This window comes from Eretmochelys imbricata, chromosome 2 (genome assembly GCF_965152235.1).
Source record: "Eretmochelys imbricata isolate rEreImb1 chromosome 2, rEreImb1.hap1, whole genome shotgun sequence".
In the NCBI taxonomy this organism is placed as follows: Eukaryota; Metazoa; Chordata; order Testudines; family Cheloniidae; genus Eretmochelys; species Eretmochelys imbricata.
Genome location: NC_135573.1, coordinates 24,765,102 through 24,787,343, shown reverse-complemented (window position 1 = coordinate 24,787,343; position 22,242 = coordinate 24,765,102). Strand labels below are relative to the sequence as shown.

Genomic DNA, 22,242 nt, shown 5'->3' with positions numbered 1-22,242 from the left:
TCAGGGAGCAGAAACAATTTAATGAGTCTGAAGTGACCAATCTTACACGACAAATAACAGAATATTGGAAGAAAATAATGGACAGTGCTGAAGTTTTTCTGCACAAACTCTTTGGACAATTATAGGTTTCAGAGTAACAGCCGTGTTAGTCCGTATTCACAAAAAGAAAAGGAGTACTTGTGGCACCTTAGAGACTAACCAATTTATTTGAGCATGAGCTTTCGTGAGCTACAGTTCACTTCATCGGATGCATACCGTGGAAACTGCAGCAGACTTTATATACACACAGAGATCATGAAACAATACCTCCTCCCACCCCACTGTCCGGCTGGTAATAGCTTATCTAAAGTGATCATCAAGTTGGGCCATTTCCAGCACAAATCCAGGTTTTCTCACCCTCCGCCCCCCCCCCCCCCCCCACACACAAACTCACTCTCCTGCTGGTAATAGCCCATCCAAAGTGACAACTCTCTTCACAATGTGTATGATAATCAAGGTGGGCCATTTCCTGCACAAATCCAGATTCTCTCACTCCCTCACCCCCCTCCAAAAACCACACGCACAAACTCACTCTCCTGCTGGTAATAGCTTATCCAAAGTGACCACTCTCCCTACAATGTGCATGATAATCAAGGTGGGCCATTTCCAGCACAAATCCAACTTGATGATCACTTTAGATAAGCTATTACCAGCAGGACAGTGGGGTGGGAGGAGGTATTGTTTCATGATCTCTGTGTGTATATAAAGTCTGCTGCAGTTTCCACGGTATGCATCCGATGAAGTGAGCTGTAGCTCACGAAAGCTCATGCTCAAATAAATTGGTTAGTCTCTAAGGTGCCACAAGTACTCCTTTTCTTTTTGGACAATTATAGTGAATAATAATGTGTCAGATTTAATGACCATTCATGAACAATTTACCCACAGAAAAAAAGGTCTAAATTCATCATAAAACATAATCACACCAAATTATTCGGCCAGCTCTACTGAAGAACTCAAGACTGGGAGTCTCACAGACTTTCAGAAGGGAACATCGTGATCATCTAGTCTGACCTCCTGCACATTGTAGGCCACAGAACCTCACCCACTCCTGAAATAGACCCCTAACCTCTAGCTGAGTTACTTTAAAGGCTTCAAGTTATAGAGAATTCACCATTTACACTTGTGTAAACCTGCAAGTGATCCATGCTCCATGCTGCAACCCACACCTCTCCCCCCCCCACCAGGGTCTCAGCCAATCTGATCTCAACCAATCTGACCTCAACCAATGAGCTGTTCAGCAGTGGGCAGGAGGCGCTGGGAGAAGGGGGCAGAGTGGGGAAAGGAAGAGGGAGAATGAGGGTGGGGCTTTGGGGAGGGGGCAGCATGGAAGGAGGTGGAGCACCCATCCAGAAAAATGAAATTCGGTGCCTGTAAGTTAGACCCTGAGCATGATACCTGGGAAACAATTCTCAGAGCCCTCCCCATCTAGCAGTGTGGGATTTTTGCTACTGGCAGTCACTGATGGGCCACATGCCATAGTAGGCATCCCCATCATACATTCCCCTCCATAAACTTATCAAGCTCAGTCTTTAAGCCAGGTAGGCTTTTTGCCCCCACTGCTCCTCTGATGGTTAGAAACCTTCATCTAATTTCAAGCCTAAACTTGTTGATGGCCAGTTTATATCCATTTGTTCTTGTGTCCACAATGGTGCTTAACTTTATTAACTCTTCTCTCTCCCTGGTACAGTATTTATCCCCCTGATGTATTTATTGAGATCAATCATATCCCTCCTCAGCCTGCTTTTGGTTATGCTAAACAAGCTAAGCTCTTCGAGTCTCCTCTCCTAAGGTAGGTTTTCTGTTCCTCGGATCATCCTAGTAGCCCTTCTCTGCACCTGTTCCATTTTGAATTAATCTTTTCTTCAACATGGGATACCAGAATTGCACACAGTAATCCAGATGAGGTGTCACCAGTGCCTTGTGTAATGATATTAACACTTCCCTGTCTCTCTTGGAAATACCTCACATGATGCATGCTAGGACTGCATTAGCTTTTTTCATGGCCGCATCACATTGACAGCTCATAGACATCCTGTGATCAACCAGTACACCCCGGTCTTTATCCTCCTCTGTCACATCCAACTGATAAGTCCCCAGCTTAGAGCAAAAATTCTTGTTGTTAGTCCCTAAATGTATGACCTTGCACTTTGCACTGTAAAATTTCATCCCATTTCTCAAAAAGAAAAGGAGTACGTGTGGCACCTTAAAGACTAACAAATTTATTTGAGCATAAACTTTCGTGAGCTACAGCTTACTTCATCAGATGCATACCTGTAGCTCACGAAAGCTTATGCTCAAATAAATTTGTTAGTCTCCAAGGTGCCACAAGTACTCCTTTTCTTTTTGCGAATACAGACTAACACGGCTGCTACTCTGAAACCTGTCATCCCATTTCTGTTACTCCAGTTTACAAGGTCATCCAGATCTTCTTATATGATATTCCAGTCCTCCTCTATATTGGCTATACCTCCCAACTTTGTGTCATCTGCAAATTTTATTAGCACACTCTCACTTTTTGTGACAAGGTCACTAATAAAAATGTTAAATAAGATTGGTCCGAAGACCGATCCCTGAGGAACTCCACTAGTAACCTCCCTCCGGCCTGAAAATTCATCTTTCAGTATGACCTGTTGTAGTCTCTACTTTAGCCAGTTCCTTATCCACCTTTCAGTTTTCATATTAATCCCCATCTTCTCCAATTTAACTAACAATTTCCCATGTGGAACTCTATCAAATGCCTTACTGAAATCCAGGTAGATTAGATGTACTGCATTTCCTTTGCCTAAAAAATTAGTTATCTTCTCAAAGAAGGAGATCAGGTTTGTCTGGCATGATCTATCTTTTATAAAATCATACTGTATTTTATCCCAATTATAGTTCACTTCTATATCCTTAACTACTTTCTCTTTCAAAATGTGTTCCAATACCTTGCATGCAACTGAGGTCAAACTAACAGGCCTGCAGTTTCCTGGATCACTTTTTTTCCCTTTCTTAAAAATAGGAACAGTATTAGTAATTCTCCACTCACAGGGTACGACCTCTGAATTTTCAGATTAATTAAAAATACTTGCTATTGGTCTTGCAATTTCATGTGCCAGTTCCTTTAATATTTTTGGATAGAGATTTGACTTCCACTTTGGATGTGGTAATTTCTATCTCCACATCCTCATTGCCATTAGCCTTCCTGCCACAACCCCTTAGATCTTCATTAGCCTCATTAAAAACTGAGGCAAAGTATTTGTTTAGGTGTTTGGGCCATGCCTAGATAACCTTCAATCTCCACCCCATCCTCAGTGCTTAGTGGTCCCACTTCTTCTTTCTTGTTTTCTTCTTAGTTATATGGCTATAGAACCTTTTACTGTTGGTTTTAATTTCCTTTGCAAGGTCTAACTCTGCTTGGCTTTTGGCAGTTCTCACTTTATCCCTTTCCGACCATCAAGAGATAGCATTCCTTGCTCATCCCTCCCATCTTCCATTCCTTGTAGGCTTTCTGCTTTGAGATGCTTGCTCATCCAACTTGGTCTGCAACCCTTCCCTACAATTTTTTTCCCCCTTGCTGGGGGTGCAGGCTTCAGATAGCTTCTGCAACTTTGACTTAAAGTAATTCCAAGCCTCCTCCACATTCAGATTCTTGAGTTCTTCAGTCCAGTCCACTTCCCTAACTGATTTCCTTAACTTATTAAAATTATTAACTTTATTAAACTTATTAAAGTTAGCTCTTTTGAAATCAAAGATCCTGTTGCAGGGATATTTTTGTTTATCCTTCCATTTAGTTTTATAGAATCATAGAAGATTAGGGTTGGAAGAGACCTCAGGAGGTCATCTAGTCCAACCCGCTGCTCAAAGTAGGACCAGACCCAAGTAAATCATCCCAGCCAGGGGTTTGTCAAGCCAGGCCTTTAAAACCTCTAAGGCTGGATCCAGGAGTTTAAACTGGATTAACTCATGATCAGTCAAACAAAGGTTGTCCTCTCCACCAAGCTCTTCTATGAGGTCCTCACTACTCACCAATACCAAATCTAAACAGGCATCACCACTTGTTGGATTAGCAACTATTTGGTGAAGAAATCTGTCAGCTATCTGCATTCCATAAGAATGGCCATACTGGGTCAGACTAATGGTCCATCTACTCCTGTATCTTGTCTCCTGACAGTGGCCAATGCTAAATGCTTCAGAGGGAATGAACAGAACAGAGCAATTAGCGAGAGATCTGTTCCCTGTCATCCAGTCCCAGCTTCTAGCAGTCAGAGGTTTAGGGACACCCAGAGCAGGGGTTGCGTCCCTGACCATCTTGGCTAATAACCATTGATGGACCTATCTTTCATGAACTTATCTAATTATTTTTTGAACCCAGTTATATTGTTTTTGTCCTTAACAACATCCCCTGGCAACAAGTTCCACAAGTTGACTGTGCGTTATGTGAAGAAGTACTTCCTTATGTTTGTTTTAAACGTGCTGCCTATTAATTTCATTGGGTGACCCTGGTTCATGTGTTATGTCAAGAGATAAATAACACTTCCTTATTTATTTTCTCCAAACCAGCCATGATTTTATAGACCTCTATCATATTCTTCCTTAGTTGTCTCTTTATACATAAGAACGGCCATACTGGGTCAGACCATCTGGCTCACTGGTCTTCCACATTGGCCAATGCCAAATGCTTCAGAGGGAATGAACAGAACAGGCAATCATTGAGTGATCCATCCTCTTTCATTCATTCCCAGCTTCTGGCAATCAGAGTTTAGGGACACCCAGAGCATGGAATTGCATCCCTGACCATCTTGGCTAATAGCCATTGATGGACCTATCCACCGTGAACTTATCTAATTCTTTTTCAAATCCCGTTATAGATTTGGCCTTCACAACATCTCCTGGCAGTGAGTTCTACAGATTGACTATGCATTGTGTGAAAAAGTACTTCCGTTTGTTTTAAATCTGCTGCCTATTAAGACTCCTGGTTCTTGTGTTATGTGAAGGAGTAAATAACATTTCCTTATTCACTTGCTCCACATCATTCACAATTTTATAGACCTGTATCATATTTTCTCTTAGTCGTCTCTTTTCCAAGATGAATAGTCCCAGTCTTTTTAATCTCTCCTCTTATAGAAGCTGTGCCCTTAATCACTTTTATTGCCCTTCTCTGTACCTTTTCTTATTCTAATATCTTTTTTGAAATGAGGTGACGAGAACTGCATGCAGTATTCAAGGTGTGGGTGTACCATTGATTAATATAGTGGCATTTTGATATTTTCTTTCTTATTATCTATTCCTTTCCTAATGGTTCCTAATGTTCTGTTAGCTTTTTTGCCTACACTGCACATTGAGCAGACGTTTTCAGAGAACTATCCACAATGACTCCAAGATCTCTTTCTTGAGGGGTAGCAGCTAAGTTAGATCCCACCATTTTATATGTATAGCTGGGATTATGTTTTCCAGTGTGCATTACTTTGCATTTATCAACATTGAATTTCATCTGCCATTTTGTTACCAAGTCACCCAATTTTGTGAGATTCCTTTGTAATGCTTCACAGTCTGCTTTGGACTTAACTATCTTGAGTAATTTAGTATTGTCTGCAAACTTTGCCACCTCACTGTTTACCTCTTTTTCCAGATCATTTATGAGTATGTTGAAGAGCACAGGTCCAAGTACAGATCCTAAGGGGAACCCACTATTTCTCTCTCTGCACTGTGAAAACTGTCCATTTATTCTTACCCTTTGTTTCCTGTCTTTTAACCAGTTACTGCTCCATGAGAGGACCTTCCCTTTTATCCCATGACTTCTTTGCTTAAGAGCCTTTGGAGAGGGACCTTGTCAAAAACTTCCTGAAAGTCCAAGTATATTATATCAACTGGATCACCCTTCTCCACATACTTGTTGACACTATCATATAATTCTAATAGATTGGTGAGGCATGATTTCCCTTTATAAAAGCCATGTTGACTCATACACCACATATTGTGTTCATCTATCAGTCTGATAATTCTGTTCTTTACTATAGTTTCAGTCAGTTTGTCTGGTACTGAATTTAGACTTACTGACTGGTAATTGCCAGGATTACCTTTGGAGCCATTTTTAAACATTGGCGCCACATTAGCTTTCTGCCAGTCATCTGGTAAAGAACATGATTTAAGTGATAGGTCACATACCACAGTTGGTAGTTCTACAATTTCATATATTGGTTCCTTCAGACCTTGGGTGAATGCCACCTGGTCCTGGTGACTTATTACTGTTTAATTTATCAGTTTGTTCCAAAACCTCCTCTATTGACACCTCAATCTGGGACAATTCAACAGATTTGTCATCTAAAAAGAATGGTTCAGGTGTGGGAATTTACCTCACATCCTCTGCAGTGAACATGGAGGTAAAGAATTCATTTAGCTTCTCTGTGACAGCCTTGTCTTTCTCAAGTGCTCCTTTAGTACCTCGATCATTCAGTGGCTTCACGACTTGTTTGGCACGCTTCCTGCTTCTGATGTATTTAAAAAAATGTTACTGATAGTGCTTGTGTCTTTTGCTAGCTGCTCTTCAAATTCTTTTTTGGCCTGCCGATTTATACTTTTACACTTGACTTGCCAGAATTTATGCTCCTTTCTCTTTTCCTCCATAGGATTTGGACTTCCAATTTTTAAAAGATGTCTTTTTGTCTCTAACCTCCTTTAGCCTATTTTAAATTTGGCTGATAAAGGTCTATATCCTCAGCTGCTGTAAACTGGTTTAGTTCTATTGAAGTCAGAGGATTTATGGTGACTTACACCAGCTGACAATCTTATTTCTGAATTTGTTAAACTGTCAGTTTCTCATGTCTGCTTGTTCACAAATTCTAATCCTTAGCAGTTCTATTCTGGGCTCAGGGAGAATGGTGTGAAATATTAAGCTGAGTGTTTTTCACTTGATATTTTTCCAGATTCTTTTGTGTCCCTGTAAATTCAGTCATTAGCATCTCTTTTGCAGGGACGTGTCTGTCTGCCTCTTTAATCAGCTAGACACAGTAATTATATATACATGTAAGAACACGAATTTCTGTTTGGTTCCTGCAGAGCCTGGGCAACCAATTCTCATGCAACAGCTGGTTTGAAAAGGCTTGGTTGCTTGTTTTGTGTGTGTGTGTGTGTGTGTGTGTGTGTGTTTGATAGGCTGAGCCAGGCATGGTTGAAGATGCTCCTTCACAGCTCCTTCTGTACTGGATGTAGCCAGACTATATGTTCAGGAGCTAAAACTTGCTTACCTGTATTTTAAAAAGAAAAGAAAAAAAACCCTGAAAGGAAGAATAAGGACTATGCAAATGTACAAGTGGTCTGGATGCTCTGCATCTTATTCCTTGTGTTGTTATGTTACTGCTGTGACAGAATGCACCCCTATTCACACCTTATACACTATTGTCATAATCTTTTTACAAAATATGCCTTGTAAGGTATCATTTGAAAACTAATAACTTATTGGTCAATAATATGATGGTAAAACATATGTAACAATGTTATACGTGAACTTATAAGCATAAGATGAAATCATGACTGAAGTGCATTTACTAGACAAGTCTGGAGAGTGGGTAAACTTGTTTCTCAAAGTCAAAGGACAAGTTGACACCTCGCCAGGTGTCATCAAATCTGATGGGCCATCAGCTATCAAGTGACTTTTTCTGGCAAGGAAAGGAGGCAGGAACAAACAGATCTGCATCTTAATAAACAACTTAGCAACTCCCGCCCACCAGACTCCATGTCTCCTTACTTTCAACTGAAAAAAAACTTTATGAGGGGGTCTGAGCTATCAAAGTGAGGGGCAGTCAAGTTATCTCTCTCTGTGTCCATCTCCCTCGTTACACCTAAGAAGATAAAAGAAATAGCCATTATACTTTGGGGGAGGAGTCTGGACCTGAAGATTTTGATCAGTAATGCTGTTAGAAGGATGTGATAAGGACTTTACTTTGAATCAAGTATAGTTTGTTAAGTTAGGCACTAGGAAGCATTTTATCTTCATTTTTCTTGTAACCATTTCTAACTTTTATGCTTCGTTACTTGTACTTACTTCAAACCTATCTCTTTGTAGTTAAATAAACTTGTTTTATGCTTTACTTGAAACTAATCCTGTGCATTTAAATTAAATTATCCGAGTAACTCCATTTAAGGTGGCAAGCTGTTGTGTATTGCTCTCTTAAAGGGACAATGGACCTAATATCTCTGGCTATCCAAGAGGCAGCTGGACGGTACAGAACATACATTGTTGGGGGAAAATCCAGGACTGGGAACTTGTTGAGTAACCAAGGCTGGTAAAAGCCAGAGGGTAAGCCAAGTGCAGCTGGCAGGCTGCAGTTACACATAGTCACTCAGTAGCACCTGCATGCTGGTGGCTGTTTGTGAGCAATCTAGGTTGGGAGGTCCAGCAGCAAGGCATTGCAGGGCATGCCAGATTACAGGGCTGATGATGACACAGCCCCTCACTGGTATGGCTTGCACCCCGAAATGTCACACCTGCTTTTGGATTTGTCCCTGAATTCAGCTAAGTTTTTTTGTGTTGGTTCTTACTCAGCTCAAAAGGTTTGGCAGGGGCACAAGAAAATGTATAACAGTTCACTTTATCTGCCACCAGTTCACAACTGTGACCATGTAGTTTGACACTGGTCTTGACCTATAGCTTGGCTGACTGGTAGTCTGGCCAACTGATTAAGGGTTTCAGCTAACTCCCGTTCAAGTCAGTAGGATAAATCCTTTAGACTTGAAATAGTAGGATCAGGGTCTATCTGACCAACTGCTTAAACCATTGTCATTTTTAAATGAGCCTTCGCCATATCTTCCTACAACATCACTTTCTGATGCCCCCATTAATTAATTCTAAACATCTCCCCAGATGAAGTGATGTTAATATATATCGTGTCCTTCCAACACAAGTGTTATCGGGGTGCCGGAATGGAGTGGGGCAGAGGGCCATGGCCCCATCACTTTTACTGGCTGCAAGGATGAGCGATGGGTGGGACGGGGTGGAGAGGAGTGAGTGGGGAGCGGTGTCTTGGGGAGAAGGGGCAGCCCCTTCCACATGATGGCAGAGCTCAGCTCGTGTACCAATTTAGACCTAGTTATTTGAAGGGAGTATAAAATCAGTAACATCAATATATATCTAATGTATAGTTGTGCCCCTTCAGATTAGCTAGAAATGAAATTGTTTTGTTTTTAAAAGATCTTCTGTAGGTTTAGTTTCATGTCATTTAACATTTGAAAATGATCCCTGGTAAGTGCAGTTGGAATTTATGCATGCAGGAAGTCAGTGGAAAAGAGAGGTGGTGATCATATGCAGATTTCCATTCTTCATGGGTTACAAAGACTCAGAACTTACAAAACTGGAGGGACAGGTGCTCAATTTCTTCTGCTAAGATGAGCTCTAGATGCTTTAGCAATTTAAAAGTAAGCTCATGTACATTTATACCACATTCTGATTTGTGACCAGAAGGGCAAAAAGCTTAAGCGGGTCCAGGATAATTAATTGTGTTGTATCATCTCCAATTGGCTGGTTGTAGAATGATTTGGGAGGATTGTTATGCTGATCCTGAGAAATGCTGCACATACTTAGCTTGGCCCTTGAAAACTAGGCCACAAGTCCCCTTAAAGATCATGTAGTTATCAGGCAGTCCATGCTGCAATGCAGACCTGCAGAAATAGAGCTAAGGATGAATGAAGTGCTATTATCCCCTTGTTACGTAAGGGGATCTGAGGCACAGAGAGACTAAGGCTCACATCCTCAAAGGGATGCTTAACTCCCATTCATTTCAATGGAAGTTAGGTGCTTACCTTTGAGAATCTGGGCCTAAGTGACTTGCCCAAATTCACAGGAAGTCTATGGGAGAGCAGGGAATTGAATCCAATACCAAGGCTGCGCCCTAACCACTGGGCTATCCTTCCTTCCCAACTTACTATGCAGTTGTACAAAAAGGTATAGGGATTGTTTTTAAAAGGTGCCTGGGGTCTACACTGCAGTAAAATAACCTGCAGTACCAAGTCACATAGACATTTTGGCCATGTAGACATTTGGGCTCGGGTTCTGAGATCCACATCCGTTGTGGGGTGTCAGACCTGGGCTCCAGCCTAAGCTGGAATGCTGCAGTTTTTAACCCCATAGCCTGAGCTCTCTGAGTCCAGGTCAGCTGATCCAGGCCCTCTGCAGCTGTTACGGTCTTTACTGCAGTGTGGACAAAGACCAAGTGCTGAATTGCCCAGTACTTTCAGGTGAACACTGTGGCACAGTGGTGGAGTGATGAAGTTAAACTTTGATCAGCCACTGTCTACATTTCACTTTAGTTAATAAACAAAGCTGTTGATGTTTCCAGTGCACTCTGCATGGCATTTTACACAGTGCTGAAATTCATTCTTACCTGTCATAAGTTCATTTACAAATAGGTTTTGGACCGTAACTTTTTAGCAATATAAAATAGAAAGCATTTCCTGTAGGGTGAGGCAATCTTGAACATGGAATTAACTTGATTGTGTTCAAAGGGGGGAAAACACAACATCATAGGATGCTTTCCTCTGAATTTTTGGGTACACGTTTTGATCTCAAAATAAATTGGCCTCCATTTAAAATGATCCTCCTTGTGTGGGGAACATTTTCTGGATTCTGATTACCATCTTTTTGTTTTGTTATACAGCCCTCACCACTTTGTAACCAATACTGGTTAGACTGTAAGCTTTTCAACGTAGGGATTCTCACGTATTTGTATAGTGTCCAGCACAGTCATGGTCTGGGGCCTCGAGCCACTACTGTACTATAAATAATAACAAATAGCAAGTAATTTAAAAATAGAGGAACAACAAAGTTTGATTTCTTTCAAGCAAAGTAGCTGACTCACAGAGAGAACACAAGGTAACTAATATACCCTACTACACTAGTGCCTTGAATGTTCTCAATGACGCTAATAAACAAAGGAGGACCTAACAGAAAGACAGCTGTGCTTATTTCAACTTCATAAGATCACATGTTACTCAAATAGCAAAGGCAAGTATTGCTAAGGAAAAGTGTTTTCAGTTTTATAAATGTGTATCCAAAACACTGGGACAGTTATTTTTTGGTAAGTTTATTTCACAATATCTGTTTCAAGACTCCTTAGACATCTGTTAATAGCCCCTTCGGCTTTCTGAATTGCAGTTCCCAGTTTTACGTGATTAGCCTGAGAATGTTTTTGTTCGTTTTTAGCGTTCCACATGCCAGTTTATAATTAAGAACTGTTTATAATTAAGACAATAAAAAGTTGCTTCTGTTTGCCTAGTCTACAAAAATGGATCAGGAATTGCTTTCTGAAGAATTGCTTTCCCCATATATTCGTTTTTCCTTCTGTGGCAGGCTGATGAATTCTGAGAACACACTTTTACTAGCCAGGGAAGAGGAGAGCGTCAAGTATGAACGGACCTTCATGGCATCTGAATTTACTGAGTGGCTGATCCAGGAAGGAGAAGTCACAACAAGGACTGAGGCAGAACAACTTGGCCGTAGACTGTTGGAGCATGGGATTATACAGCACGGTGAGGAATTTACTGCCTGGTAACAAAAAGCTACACTCTTTACAACACTTTTTCCATGCAGGATCATGTAAAGAGGTTGCAGATCGCGCTGTTTGGTCCTAAAACATTTCCAATTCTAACTTCTATCTAAATGATAGATGGTTGTATACTTATTTTTAAGAAAGGGTTGAATTTTCAAAAGAACTCAAAACCACTAGAATTTGGGTTTGAGTTGCTAGTAACAAATAAGTAATGAATAAAAGGCAACCTTTTATTTGGTGGTGAATAATTAAACAGTGGAAGTCATTGCCCTAGGACAGGGATCGGCAACCTTTGGCATGCGGCCCGTCAGGGAAATCTGCTGGCAGACTGGGATGCTTTGTTTACCTGCAGTGTCCGCAGGTTCGGCCGATCACAGCTCCCACTGGCCGTGGTTCGCCATTCCAGGCCAATGGGGGCTGCGGGAAGCGGCATGGGCCGAGGGATGTGCTGGCCGCCGCTTCCCGCAGCCCCCATTGGCCTGGAATGGCGAACTGCAGCCAGTGGGAGATGCAGTTGGCCGAACCTGCGGACGCTGCATGTAAACAAACTGGTCCGCCAGCAGATTTCCCTGACGGGCCACTTGCCGAAGGTTGCCGATCTCTGCCCTAGGATATAATTGAGGTAAATAGCTTAGTAAGAGTCAAAGGATTAGAGCCATAAATAAGGAGAGTTACACTAAATTACGCTAGCTAGAATAAAAATTACAAGCTTTATAAATCCTCACGCTTCAGGACATGGGCATATCATAATCTGATATCAGAAAAGAATGTCCCTGTCCCTATCGTATTGCACAATTGGCCAGGTATATTTGGAAAAGGATGGGGAAATCACTTTCACCTGAAACATTATTACAGTTAGTCCTGCACTGTGAGGTCTTTGAAGGAGGGATTTAGTATCTGTTCAGTGCCCAGCACAGTGGGGCTCCTTGGTGCTACTGGCACAACATAACTTGCTACAATCAGGGTAAAGCTCAGCTGTGCAAGTGACAGAGCTTTCTTGGGGGCAACCCAAGACCGTGGAATGAACTCCCCCAGGAACTAAGGACCCTCACAAACCTCACCACCTTGTGCTCTAAGTGCGAGGCGAATCTCTTTGATCTTACCTTTTCTAACATAAACATATACCAACACGTGTGTGTGTGTGTGTAAATATTAAAAAAATAAATCTAGACCACTTCACTGTACGTACTTCTCCCCCTAGAGAGGGGATGAGAGAACAGACATGTGACATGTGTTAGTCATATTGCTTAATGTGCTACTGGAAGGTGCTCAGATGCTACAATGATGAGCACGGCATAAGACCTGTATAGATTAGAACACAGTACAGATTTAACAATAATAGGTAGCTGCATGAAGCAGGGTCTTTTTGTTGTTCTATGACAATACCTGTAACCTCAAGGAAGGAAAAGGCCTGGTGTTATAAAGTACTTCTACAGTTTCTCTGTGACTTTAATCAAGTGCAAAGTTTGTATTTGCCTTGTAATTAACAGCAGCTACTTCTGAATGTTTACAAGAGGCAGCTTCAAATTCTATAATTACCCTTGGTGCTGATTTATAGAGTGCCACCAGGTTAGGACTTAGTGCAAAGTGAAAATATTTCCCCCTCCTCTCTACAGCAACAATTATTTCATTTGTATTTTTACCCTGAGCTGTTTCTATATGTAGATACAGGGTGAGCTGGTTTAAAAAAAAAATTGGATTCACGGTTGAAATGTGTTCAGAGGAAAGAAAATCAGGATGTGATAGATTTATTGCAAAGCAAGCATTGTTCTCATTAACAGAATCCAAGGAATAACGAAGGGTCACCCTCGGGAGCCCTGTGTGGGTGCACAAAGATCCTCTCTTGCACCCTTGCAAGGGACTGCACGCGGTATGGCTGGAAGGTGCAGTTCCTGCTCCCACTGAGTGCCCCTGAGGCACTAGTTCATTGTAAAGGGGGAGAGGTGATGTGAAGGTGTTTCCTTTTCCCACACCAGCCAGTACGTACAAGGGGTAGTTTGCTGGACCTACTGGTGTATGCTGCCAGGGTAAGCCCAGTCAACCAGGCTTTCTCCTGGTTGATTCTGGATACAGTGAGTTCCTCCACACCCATCTAGTCTACTCTGTTCTGTTCCTAGTCCTACGCCTGGTCCGTCTGTCTCCAGTGGGCTAAAGGGTGCCAAGAGCACAGTCTACCCGGGAATTCGTAGCAAGTCTGTTGATTCAGTTTTGAAACCCGTGAACCTTTATTGATCACTCAAGGGCAATGAAAATCAGTAGCTGAACATAGGTGGTCATCTCATAAAGCTAGAGCAGAATTGTACCCAATGTAAGTGAAACACTGAGATCCTTATTCACCTTTATTGGACAAAGGTAAATTCCATTAACTTCTTAGAGATTTTGCTTGCATAAAGATGGAATAAAAACTGAATCAGAGCCTGGGGACTTAGCATTATATTTGGGAATACTTTGGGCACTCTTTTAAAACAGAAGTTCATTTTATAAGGATATTCTGTCCTACAGGTTTCACTAAAGCTGTTTGTTTGGATAGGGTTAGAAATTATTTGGTGAAAGATTAACATAGACGATTAGAGATTGAGCTATAACAAGTGGATGTATCTATGTATCTTACTAAGTCGTTGCAGTTTAGTTTTCCTTAAAAGTGGAGCTAGACTTGAGAGCTTTTCTTTACTAAATTTTAAACTCAGACTGTAACAGTGGGTATGTAATATTCTGTTTGTTCCCCCTGAATTCTAAGTCAAATGCACTCCATTTACCAGTAAAAACAGTATTTTTCCCCACTGCCAGCATAGTGCGTTTATTCTGGAACCTGAACACCAAACTATGTTCCTTGTGCTTTCTTTGTCATCATCTATAAAGTTTCACTTGACACTAATTGACATCCTTGTTGGCAGTACAAGCAGCAAGGACATGGATTGAATAGGAATGGAGAATGAAATTCCTCCTTTCCCTAAAGGTGATCTCTAGCGAACAATATTGTTGAATATGCATGAAGCAGAATAAAAAACATTTTGCTCTTCTATTTTTTTTATTATACTGCCTCTGCAATCATAAGTATGATAGAACTAGTCTTAATCAAGGTAATTTTCCATCTATAACTAAATAGTGCCGGTTTATTTATTGATACCTGTTCTCATTCCGGTGACTTCAGAAAAATATTTTGCAGCTGAGGCAGTATTTGACTCTTCTTATATGCAGAGCACAATTTCCTGTCATGTTTGTCTTCATTTTAATCAGTCAGCCTCAAACCAGATTTCACACAGGAAGCTATTAACTATGCTTAATTTTAAAAGGGAAACTAGGTGTTTAAAAGGAATTATGCAAATGTCGTAGAAAGGTGAAACGTTTCAACTTCAGAAGTGTTGTACTATAGCCAGTTGATAAACAACTTGGGGTAAATTTTCAAAAGGACCTCGGACTGACCTCCCTTTGTGCTTTACACACACTATGATTGAATTTGAAAATGGCCTTGTTAACATCTACAGGATTTGTACAAGCAAATGTGGTTTCATATGAGTATTCTACTTTGTGTATGCAAGTCATGGTTCACAAAAATTGCATGCCCTAATAGAGGTCATAGCCTGAAAATTTGTCCCTTTGTGTACTAGGGCAGCATATCCTGTACATCTCTTAATGCTTGAGTGGCCACTGACAATTACCTGTATTTAGTCTGCCTTTGCAACCACTGATTAAATTAATCAGATGATTGGAGCGAAGATTCTATAAAGGAATGAGAAGCATGTCTGTGCATGCATAAAACTAAAAGAGCACAGGACAAATTTTGCAGCTTTATAAAATTCCACTTCTTAAGACATCTGGACACACTGAATGCTTTAACGTTCAGACATAAGAGTTTTTTTACACACAGGGAATCTGTCATATTTTATCTAGAGTTGGAAGCACTGGGACAGATTATCTGCTGTGACTAAAATTCTCTCAGTTCAATGGGCGGCAGAGGGGTGAGAGGAGGTGTGAGGGAGCTAGTTACAGCTCTCAGTTTGCCCAGTTCTGCAATAGGTTAGAGTAGTCCCCAAGCTGCTCTAATCCAGGGGTTCCCAAACTTTTGTCCCTGAGGCCCCCCTGTGCAGCTGCAATAGCCACCGAAGCCCACTATTAACACTTCTTGAGGAAAATTATTAATTATATTTATTATTATTATTTTAGTTTATTTTAATGATTACATTCATATAAACTATAACACTTTAAATAAACAATGTACATGTACATGTTTCCTTTTCATTTTAATGTGAACAATTGTAATGACAGAAATCCCTAGCACTCAAAGCAGTGTTTCAAGATCTTTGTAACCAAACAGGTTTAGTAAAACTATACTTTAAAAAAATGTTGAGAGCAAAATGCGGTGTTCAAAGGGGCAAAACATAATTTTGTCTAAAACTGAACAGTAAGCAACACAATGTTAAGAAAATTGTTAAAAACCACATTGTGTTATTATTTGATTTTCAAACAAAATAGTTGTCCAACTTTGAACATTATATTGTGTTTTCAGTTTCCTTTTTAATGTAAATTTGGGTTTCTGTGCTAAGTAAAGACCCAACCCTAGTCTCTACTAATTAGAAAAAAATCAAATATTGTAAATAAAATATAAAATAACTTATAGACCAGTAGTCTTTTTAATGGGATGGATGTGCCTGCTTCTCCTTGCTCAGTTTTTCCAGCTGGGGACATATGTTAGTGAGGCTCAACCTGATCTCATCTACAATTTTCAGTCTTTCAGCCAGCTCAGGGTGCAGGCAGGGGTATCTGGGGGCTATGTTCAAAGAGGAGGGTAGCTCTGGGTGCAGGCAAGAATGTATATGAGGGTGCAGGCAGGAAGTAGCTGGGGTTGTGTGCAGAGTAGGGTAGCTCAGGGTGCAGGCAGAGGTGTAGCTCAGCGTGTCGGGAGGGGCTGTGTCCGAGGGGGTGCTGCTGCAGGGCCAGGCTGTGTGCCCAGTCCCTAACTGGCACAGTGGGGCAGCTCCACTCCTTGTGGCTGTGTGCGCGCTAGGCTGAGTCATGTCATCCTACCCAGTCACTGTGACCACCAGCACTCAGTGGTTCACGGGCACCGAGGACTACACCTACCTGAGCCTGGAGGGTGTGGCGGCCATTACCCAACCCACGTGGGGAAACTGATCTGGATGCACAGAGCGCCTGGCGTCGCCACTTGCTCTGCCAAAACTCCACCCATGATGGCAGACCACCCGGGACTGTGTCAATGCCCACCTTTGGACCGTGGCCTACAGTTTGGGAACCCCCGCTCAACAGATCTCTAAGGAGGGGGGAGGGGCTACAACATCAGTTAGCACATCATGGCATGTTTTTTCTGCTGAGGGATGTGGCCAGTCCCCCAAAAGACTGCTTTTAGCACATGCTAGCTTGATATGTGACCTACTCCGTTACAAAGGTACAGCAATGTGAGCCTCATGGCTCATTCCTCCTGGAATCCTGTCAGGATCCCAGGACCACAGGACCAACATACTAGGCAGCATTCCTGCTTCCTGTACAAGACTTGCTTGAGAAGGATTTGGTCCTTAATTTGCTAACTTCAAGGTCAGCATGTTAGCAGTTTGCCTGGCCCTTGTAATATAAATTAATGCTGCATGGGTAGGTGAGGAGAATAAATGTGGTTGATACTGCAAAGATTGGCATGTGAGTGTTCCTCCTCTTTCACCCAGAGCCCCATGGATACGGAGTTGCAGGACTGTATGCATATCTTCAGGCTTGCAGTCAGTCAAGCTGAAGGTCTGGGATCAGATCAAGATCAAGGGATCTCAAGCTGTTAAGCGCTTTCCCTTTTAGATCTGGTTCATATTGGGAGAGGGAAGTCCTCTCCTATGACACCACTTGTGTTTGCCAGGCAGTAGTTGCATATGCTCTGTGGCAGTGTCTTAAAATAGTATATTTTTAAATGCTTTAAACATTCTCACCAAATTTAGACACATATTGATTTTACTTCATTGTGTATACAGTACAGCTTGTGCTTGTATCCAGTTCCACCTTATAAGAAATGCAGTACCTAGGAAGCAACATTCAATCTCTTGTTTCTATGCCAGATTACTCATCTCTTTCAGTGTTCCTGCTTGCCAGGCTGCTGCTTACATTTGGATGCCTGTATTTTGGATTATTTTCTCCTGGATTCACTGGGTCTGATTGTCTTGTGCCCTGCACCTTGTGTCGTCACTGACTGAAGTTCAAAGTGAATATAAAATGCTACCAAATCAGGTAGCACTTTGCCCTGGTGTCAACCACTACAGGCAGCGTAGGGCAGTACAGAACAGGGCCCAGAATACCCTTGCATATTACTATTATTATATTTATGATGTTACTTCCCTGCTTTTTTCCAAATTAAATCTCATTTGTTGTTTTCTCCCCATGCTTTTTGTCTCCCTATTTCCCTTTGAATTAGTCCTCTGTCGTGACTCGTGTTAAGTCCTCTCAATTTAGTATCTTCTGTGAGTTTCATTAATATGCTGTTTGCAATCTCCTCCAGATCAGTAAAGAAGATCGTACCTGTGAAGCTAAAAGTCTTCTTCCAACTCTTTTGTAGAACTAAGACATAGTTTAGAAACAAGAGTAAGGAAATGGATGACTTTAGGTTCTGTCTTCCATTACTAGTCCCTTTTCTCTTTTAGATTATCAGTTTGAATTTGGACCGGGTCAGTAGTAGCCAAACATTAGCATCTGAAGGATGATTGGGGGCCAGGATGAAACAGTCAAGACTTTAGCCCAGTTCCTGGTGGGAAACTGTTCACATCACAATTGGGACTAATTGGTATCTCTACTCTGAGTCTCATTTGTCATTGAACTATCCCCTATGGCCTAGAAGTGGACAGCATAGAACAGAGATGATCCTCAGAAGTGGTGTGTTTTGAAGAAGCTTGAATTCTTGCTGACTATGCTTTACCTGTTGTGGTGATAAACAGGTCTTTAGACTCCAGAGCTCTCCACCTGATCATTTCCATCAGCACTAAGATATCTGTTTGATAGGGTTTTTGGAGAGGGCTCAGCATTTGCTTTCCTGAAAGATGCAGGAATGGAAAGAAGCTCTTTTGAAGGTAGCTGGTGAGCAGAGTTCCTGTTTGAATAAGGGTTTTGTTGTAGTATTATAAAATTATTATTTAAATCTGAATAAATTTTACAATTTAAAAAATTTAATCTGGTTGATTGCACTGGACCCAATTTTGAGAGGTGCTGAGCACATGCAGATCGTATTAACTTATAGCAGATGGGGGAGCTCAGCACCTCTCAAGATTTTGTCTATTGTCAACTAATCGTCCACTGTTCTCGTGGATGAAAACAACGTTCACAGTGGCTTGTACGATAAGTGTTGACTTCCGCTATCAGTTTTTACATTGCAAAAACATGTTAAAAATGTTTTAATTTTCTTCCACATTTTGCAAGCAGAAATATAGTAACATTATATAGCAAGAAACTTGCCCTAAGCAAAGGAATGCAGTATTAAAGCAGCAAGGTATAATGCTGTTTTACGTATTCACCAGTAAACCACATCTGATTAAAGTTGTGTACAGACCTGAAAAGGAGAAGAAAATTTTAAAAACCCTTATGATCTGATTGTCTTTTGCTGATCTGTCCAGAAGCATCTTTCATTTATTATAGTGTACATGTTGCATTAATATATTTCTCCAATTCCCTATTTTTAACTATTGTTTCTCATTTTTTGAGTAAAACATGGCATTGAAATGTACAGCTTCCTTAATTGCCATTCTCTCTTTTGGGCTATGACTTGCTGATACTGGAGATAATTTCATTCCTCAATTCATAACCTCCATGTAACTGTTGGTAATTCACCATGTGCTTTCCTTGACTGGAATGGCTCCTAACCAGAGACTTTCTCCCTTGAAGAGTGACACAAGAATGTGCTTTATCACCTCTTCTGTTTATTTTAATCCTTGAATCTCTTGCAATAACTATCAGAAATTCTCCAGGTATTCAGGTCATCAGCGTCTGTGCTAAAGATCATAAAGGTGATGTCCTGCTTTATCTCAGTGACACGAACCTCCATTCAGCACCCTAAAGAAGTCTTAGACACCCCCCCAGCACTATAACTGATTTTAGTATAAATATGACCAAGTTAAAGGTGATGTCCATAGGGGCATATTCATCATAGGTTTTTTGGTTGGTTGTTTTACAAAATTCCATGCTAGCTGTGTCCCTTGAGGAATTCAAATACAGATTTCACCCAATTTAACTTATTATGCTAAATCTGCAGTCCGTTTTATTTACTTTACATCAGGTTTTAAAAACAACCTTTCTGTTATCAGTTCAAGTTTTTTCAAGTTTTTACTCTTAAGGTGGGTAAGGAGTGAGAGCCTCCCATGTGATCATGTAAACTCATTGCCCTCAGTTTCATACTTCCTCTTTACCACCCTCTCCCTGTGTTATCTCTGTCCTTCCAGTGTTGTTCTTGTGGGCAGTGCATTTGTCTTTATTTGTTTCATGATGTACCATGCACATCTATGGGGCTGTATAAGTAAAGCAGGAAGACTTGTTTCCAAATTATCTTCATCCTATTTTTCTGACAAAAGTTTCAATTTTTAACAGCTGCAACATAAAAGATGACCAGATAGGCCTTTTTCATCTTCTTTTATCCTCTACTCACAAACTCTGTAGTTTGCATACTTTATTTAGAAGCAAAGAAAAGCAGATAACTATGTTCTATAAACTTGCTTTGTTAAAGACTAAACATGCACATAGGCAGAGTGTAATGATTCACTGAACAGACTACTGAACTGAGTGCATGGTAATGCTGGTTTTACTTAATATTCTAGATAAAATCCACTGCCTTTGAAAGCATTCTTACACTTTCAGAAAAAGATCATAGAATCATAGGACTGGAAGGGACCTCGAGAGGTCATCTAGTCCAGTCCCCTGCACTCATGGCAGGACTATATTATCTAGACCATTCCTGACAGGTGTTTGTCTAACCTGCTTTTAAAAATCTCCAATGATGGAGATTCCACAGCCTCCCTAGGCCATTTATTTCAGTGCTTAACCACCCTGAAAGTTAGAAATTTTTTCCTAATGTCCAATCTAAACCTTCCGTGCTGCAATTTAAGCCCATTGCTTCTTGTCCTATCCTCAGAGGTTAAGAAGAACTGTTTTTCTTCTGTTTCTTTGTTACAACCTTTTTTGTACTTGAAAACTATTATCCTGTCCGCACTCAGTCCTGTCTTTTCCAGACTAAACAAACCCAATTTTTTCAATCTTCCCTCATAGGTCATGTTTTCTAAACCTTTAATCATTTTTGTTGCTCTTCACTGGACTTTCTCCAATTCGTCCACATCTTTCCTGACATGTGCCTCCCAGAACTGGACACAGTACTCCAGTTGAGGCCTAATTAGCGCAAAGTAGAGCAGAAGAATTACTTCTCGTGTCTTACTTACAACACTCCTGCTAATACGTCCCAGAATGATGTTTCCTTTTTTTGCAACACTGTCACACTGTTGACTCATATTTAGCTTATGGTCACTATGACCCCCAGATCCCTTTCCGAAGTACTCCTTCCTGGGCAGTCATTTCCTATTTTGTATGTGTGCAACTGATTGTTCCTTCCTAAATGGAGTACTTTGCATTTGTCCTTATTGAATTTCATCCTATTTACTTCAGACCATTTCTCCAGTTTGTCCAGATCATTTTGAATTTTAGTCCTACCCTCCAAAGCACTTGCAACCACTCCCAGCTTGGTATCGTCCCTCAAACTTTATAAGTGTACTCTCTATGCCATTATCTAAATCATTGATGAAGATATTGAACAGAACCGGACCCAGACTGATCCCTGCGGGACCCCACTCATTATGCCCTTCCAGCATGACTGTGAACCACTGATAACTACTCTCTGGGAATGGTTTTCCAACCAGTTTTGCACTCACCTTATAATAGCTCCATCTAGGTTGCATTTCCCCAGTTTGTTTATGAGAAGATTATGCAAGACAGTATCAAAAGCTTTACTAAAGTTAAGATATCCCACGCCTAGCACTTCCCCCCATCCACAAGGCTCGTTACCCTGTCTAAGAAAGCTGTCAGGTTGGTTTGACATGATTTGTTCTTGACAAATCCATGCTGAGTGTTACTCATCACCTTATTTTCTTCTAGATGTTTGCAAATTGATTGCTTAATCATTCAGTCCATTATTGCTCCCTTGTCTTTCCAGGTACAGAAGTTAAATTGACCAGTCTGTAATTCCCTGGGGTGTCCTTATTTCCCTTTTTATAGATTGGCACTATATTTTCCCTTTTCCAGTCATCTTGAATCTCTCCCGACTTCCATGACTTTTCAAAGATAATCGCTAATGGCTCAGATATCTCCTCAGTGAGCTCCTTGAGTATTCTAGGATGCATTTTATCAGGTCCTGGTGACTTTAAGACATCTAACTTGTCTAAGTAATTTTTAACTTGTTCTTTTGCTATTTTAGCCTCTGATCCTACCTCATTTTCACTGGCATTCACTATGTTAGACATCCACTCACCACCAACCTTCTTGATGAAAACCCAAACAAACAAGTCATTAAGCACCTCTGCCATTTCCACATTTTCTATTATTTTCCCCCCCGTCATTGAGGCCTACCCTGTCCTTGGTATTCCTCTTGCTTCTAATATATTTGAAGAATGTTTTCTTGTTACCCTTTATGTCTCTAGATACTACATTTACAAACTTTAACCTG

General features: G+C 41.0%; 1 protein-coding gene across 1 annotated transcript in view; it reads left to right on the top strand.

The window, feature by feature from the left end:
- The window catches only part of DEPTOR (DEP domain containing MTOR interacting protein), a 122,972-nt gene that overhangs the window by 53,246 nt on the left and 47,484 nt on the right, over positions 1-22,242 (top strand). Inside the window, exon 4 of the mRNA XM_077808841.1 lies at positions 11,363-11,541. Within this exon, the coding sequence (XP_077664967.1) occupies positions 11,363-11,541 (179 nt within the window). The remainder of the gene's footprint in view (positions 1-11,362; positions 11,542-22,242) is intronic.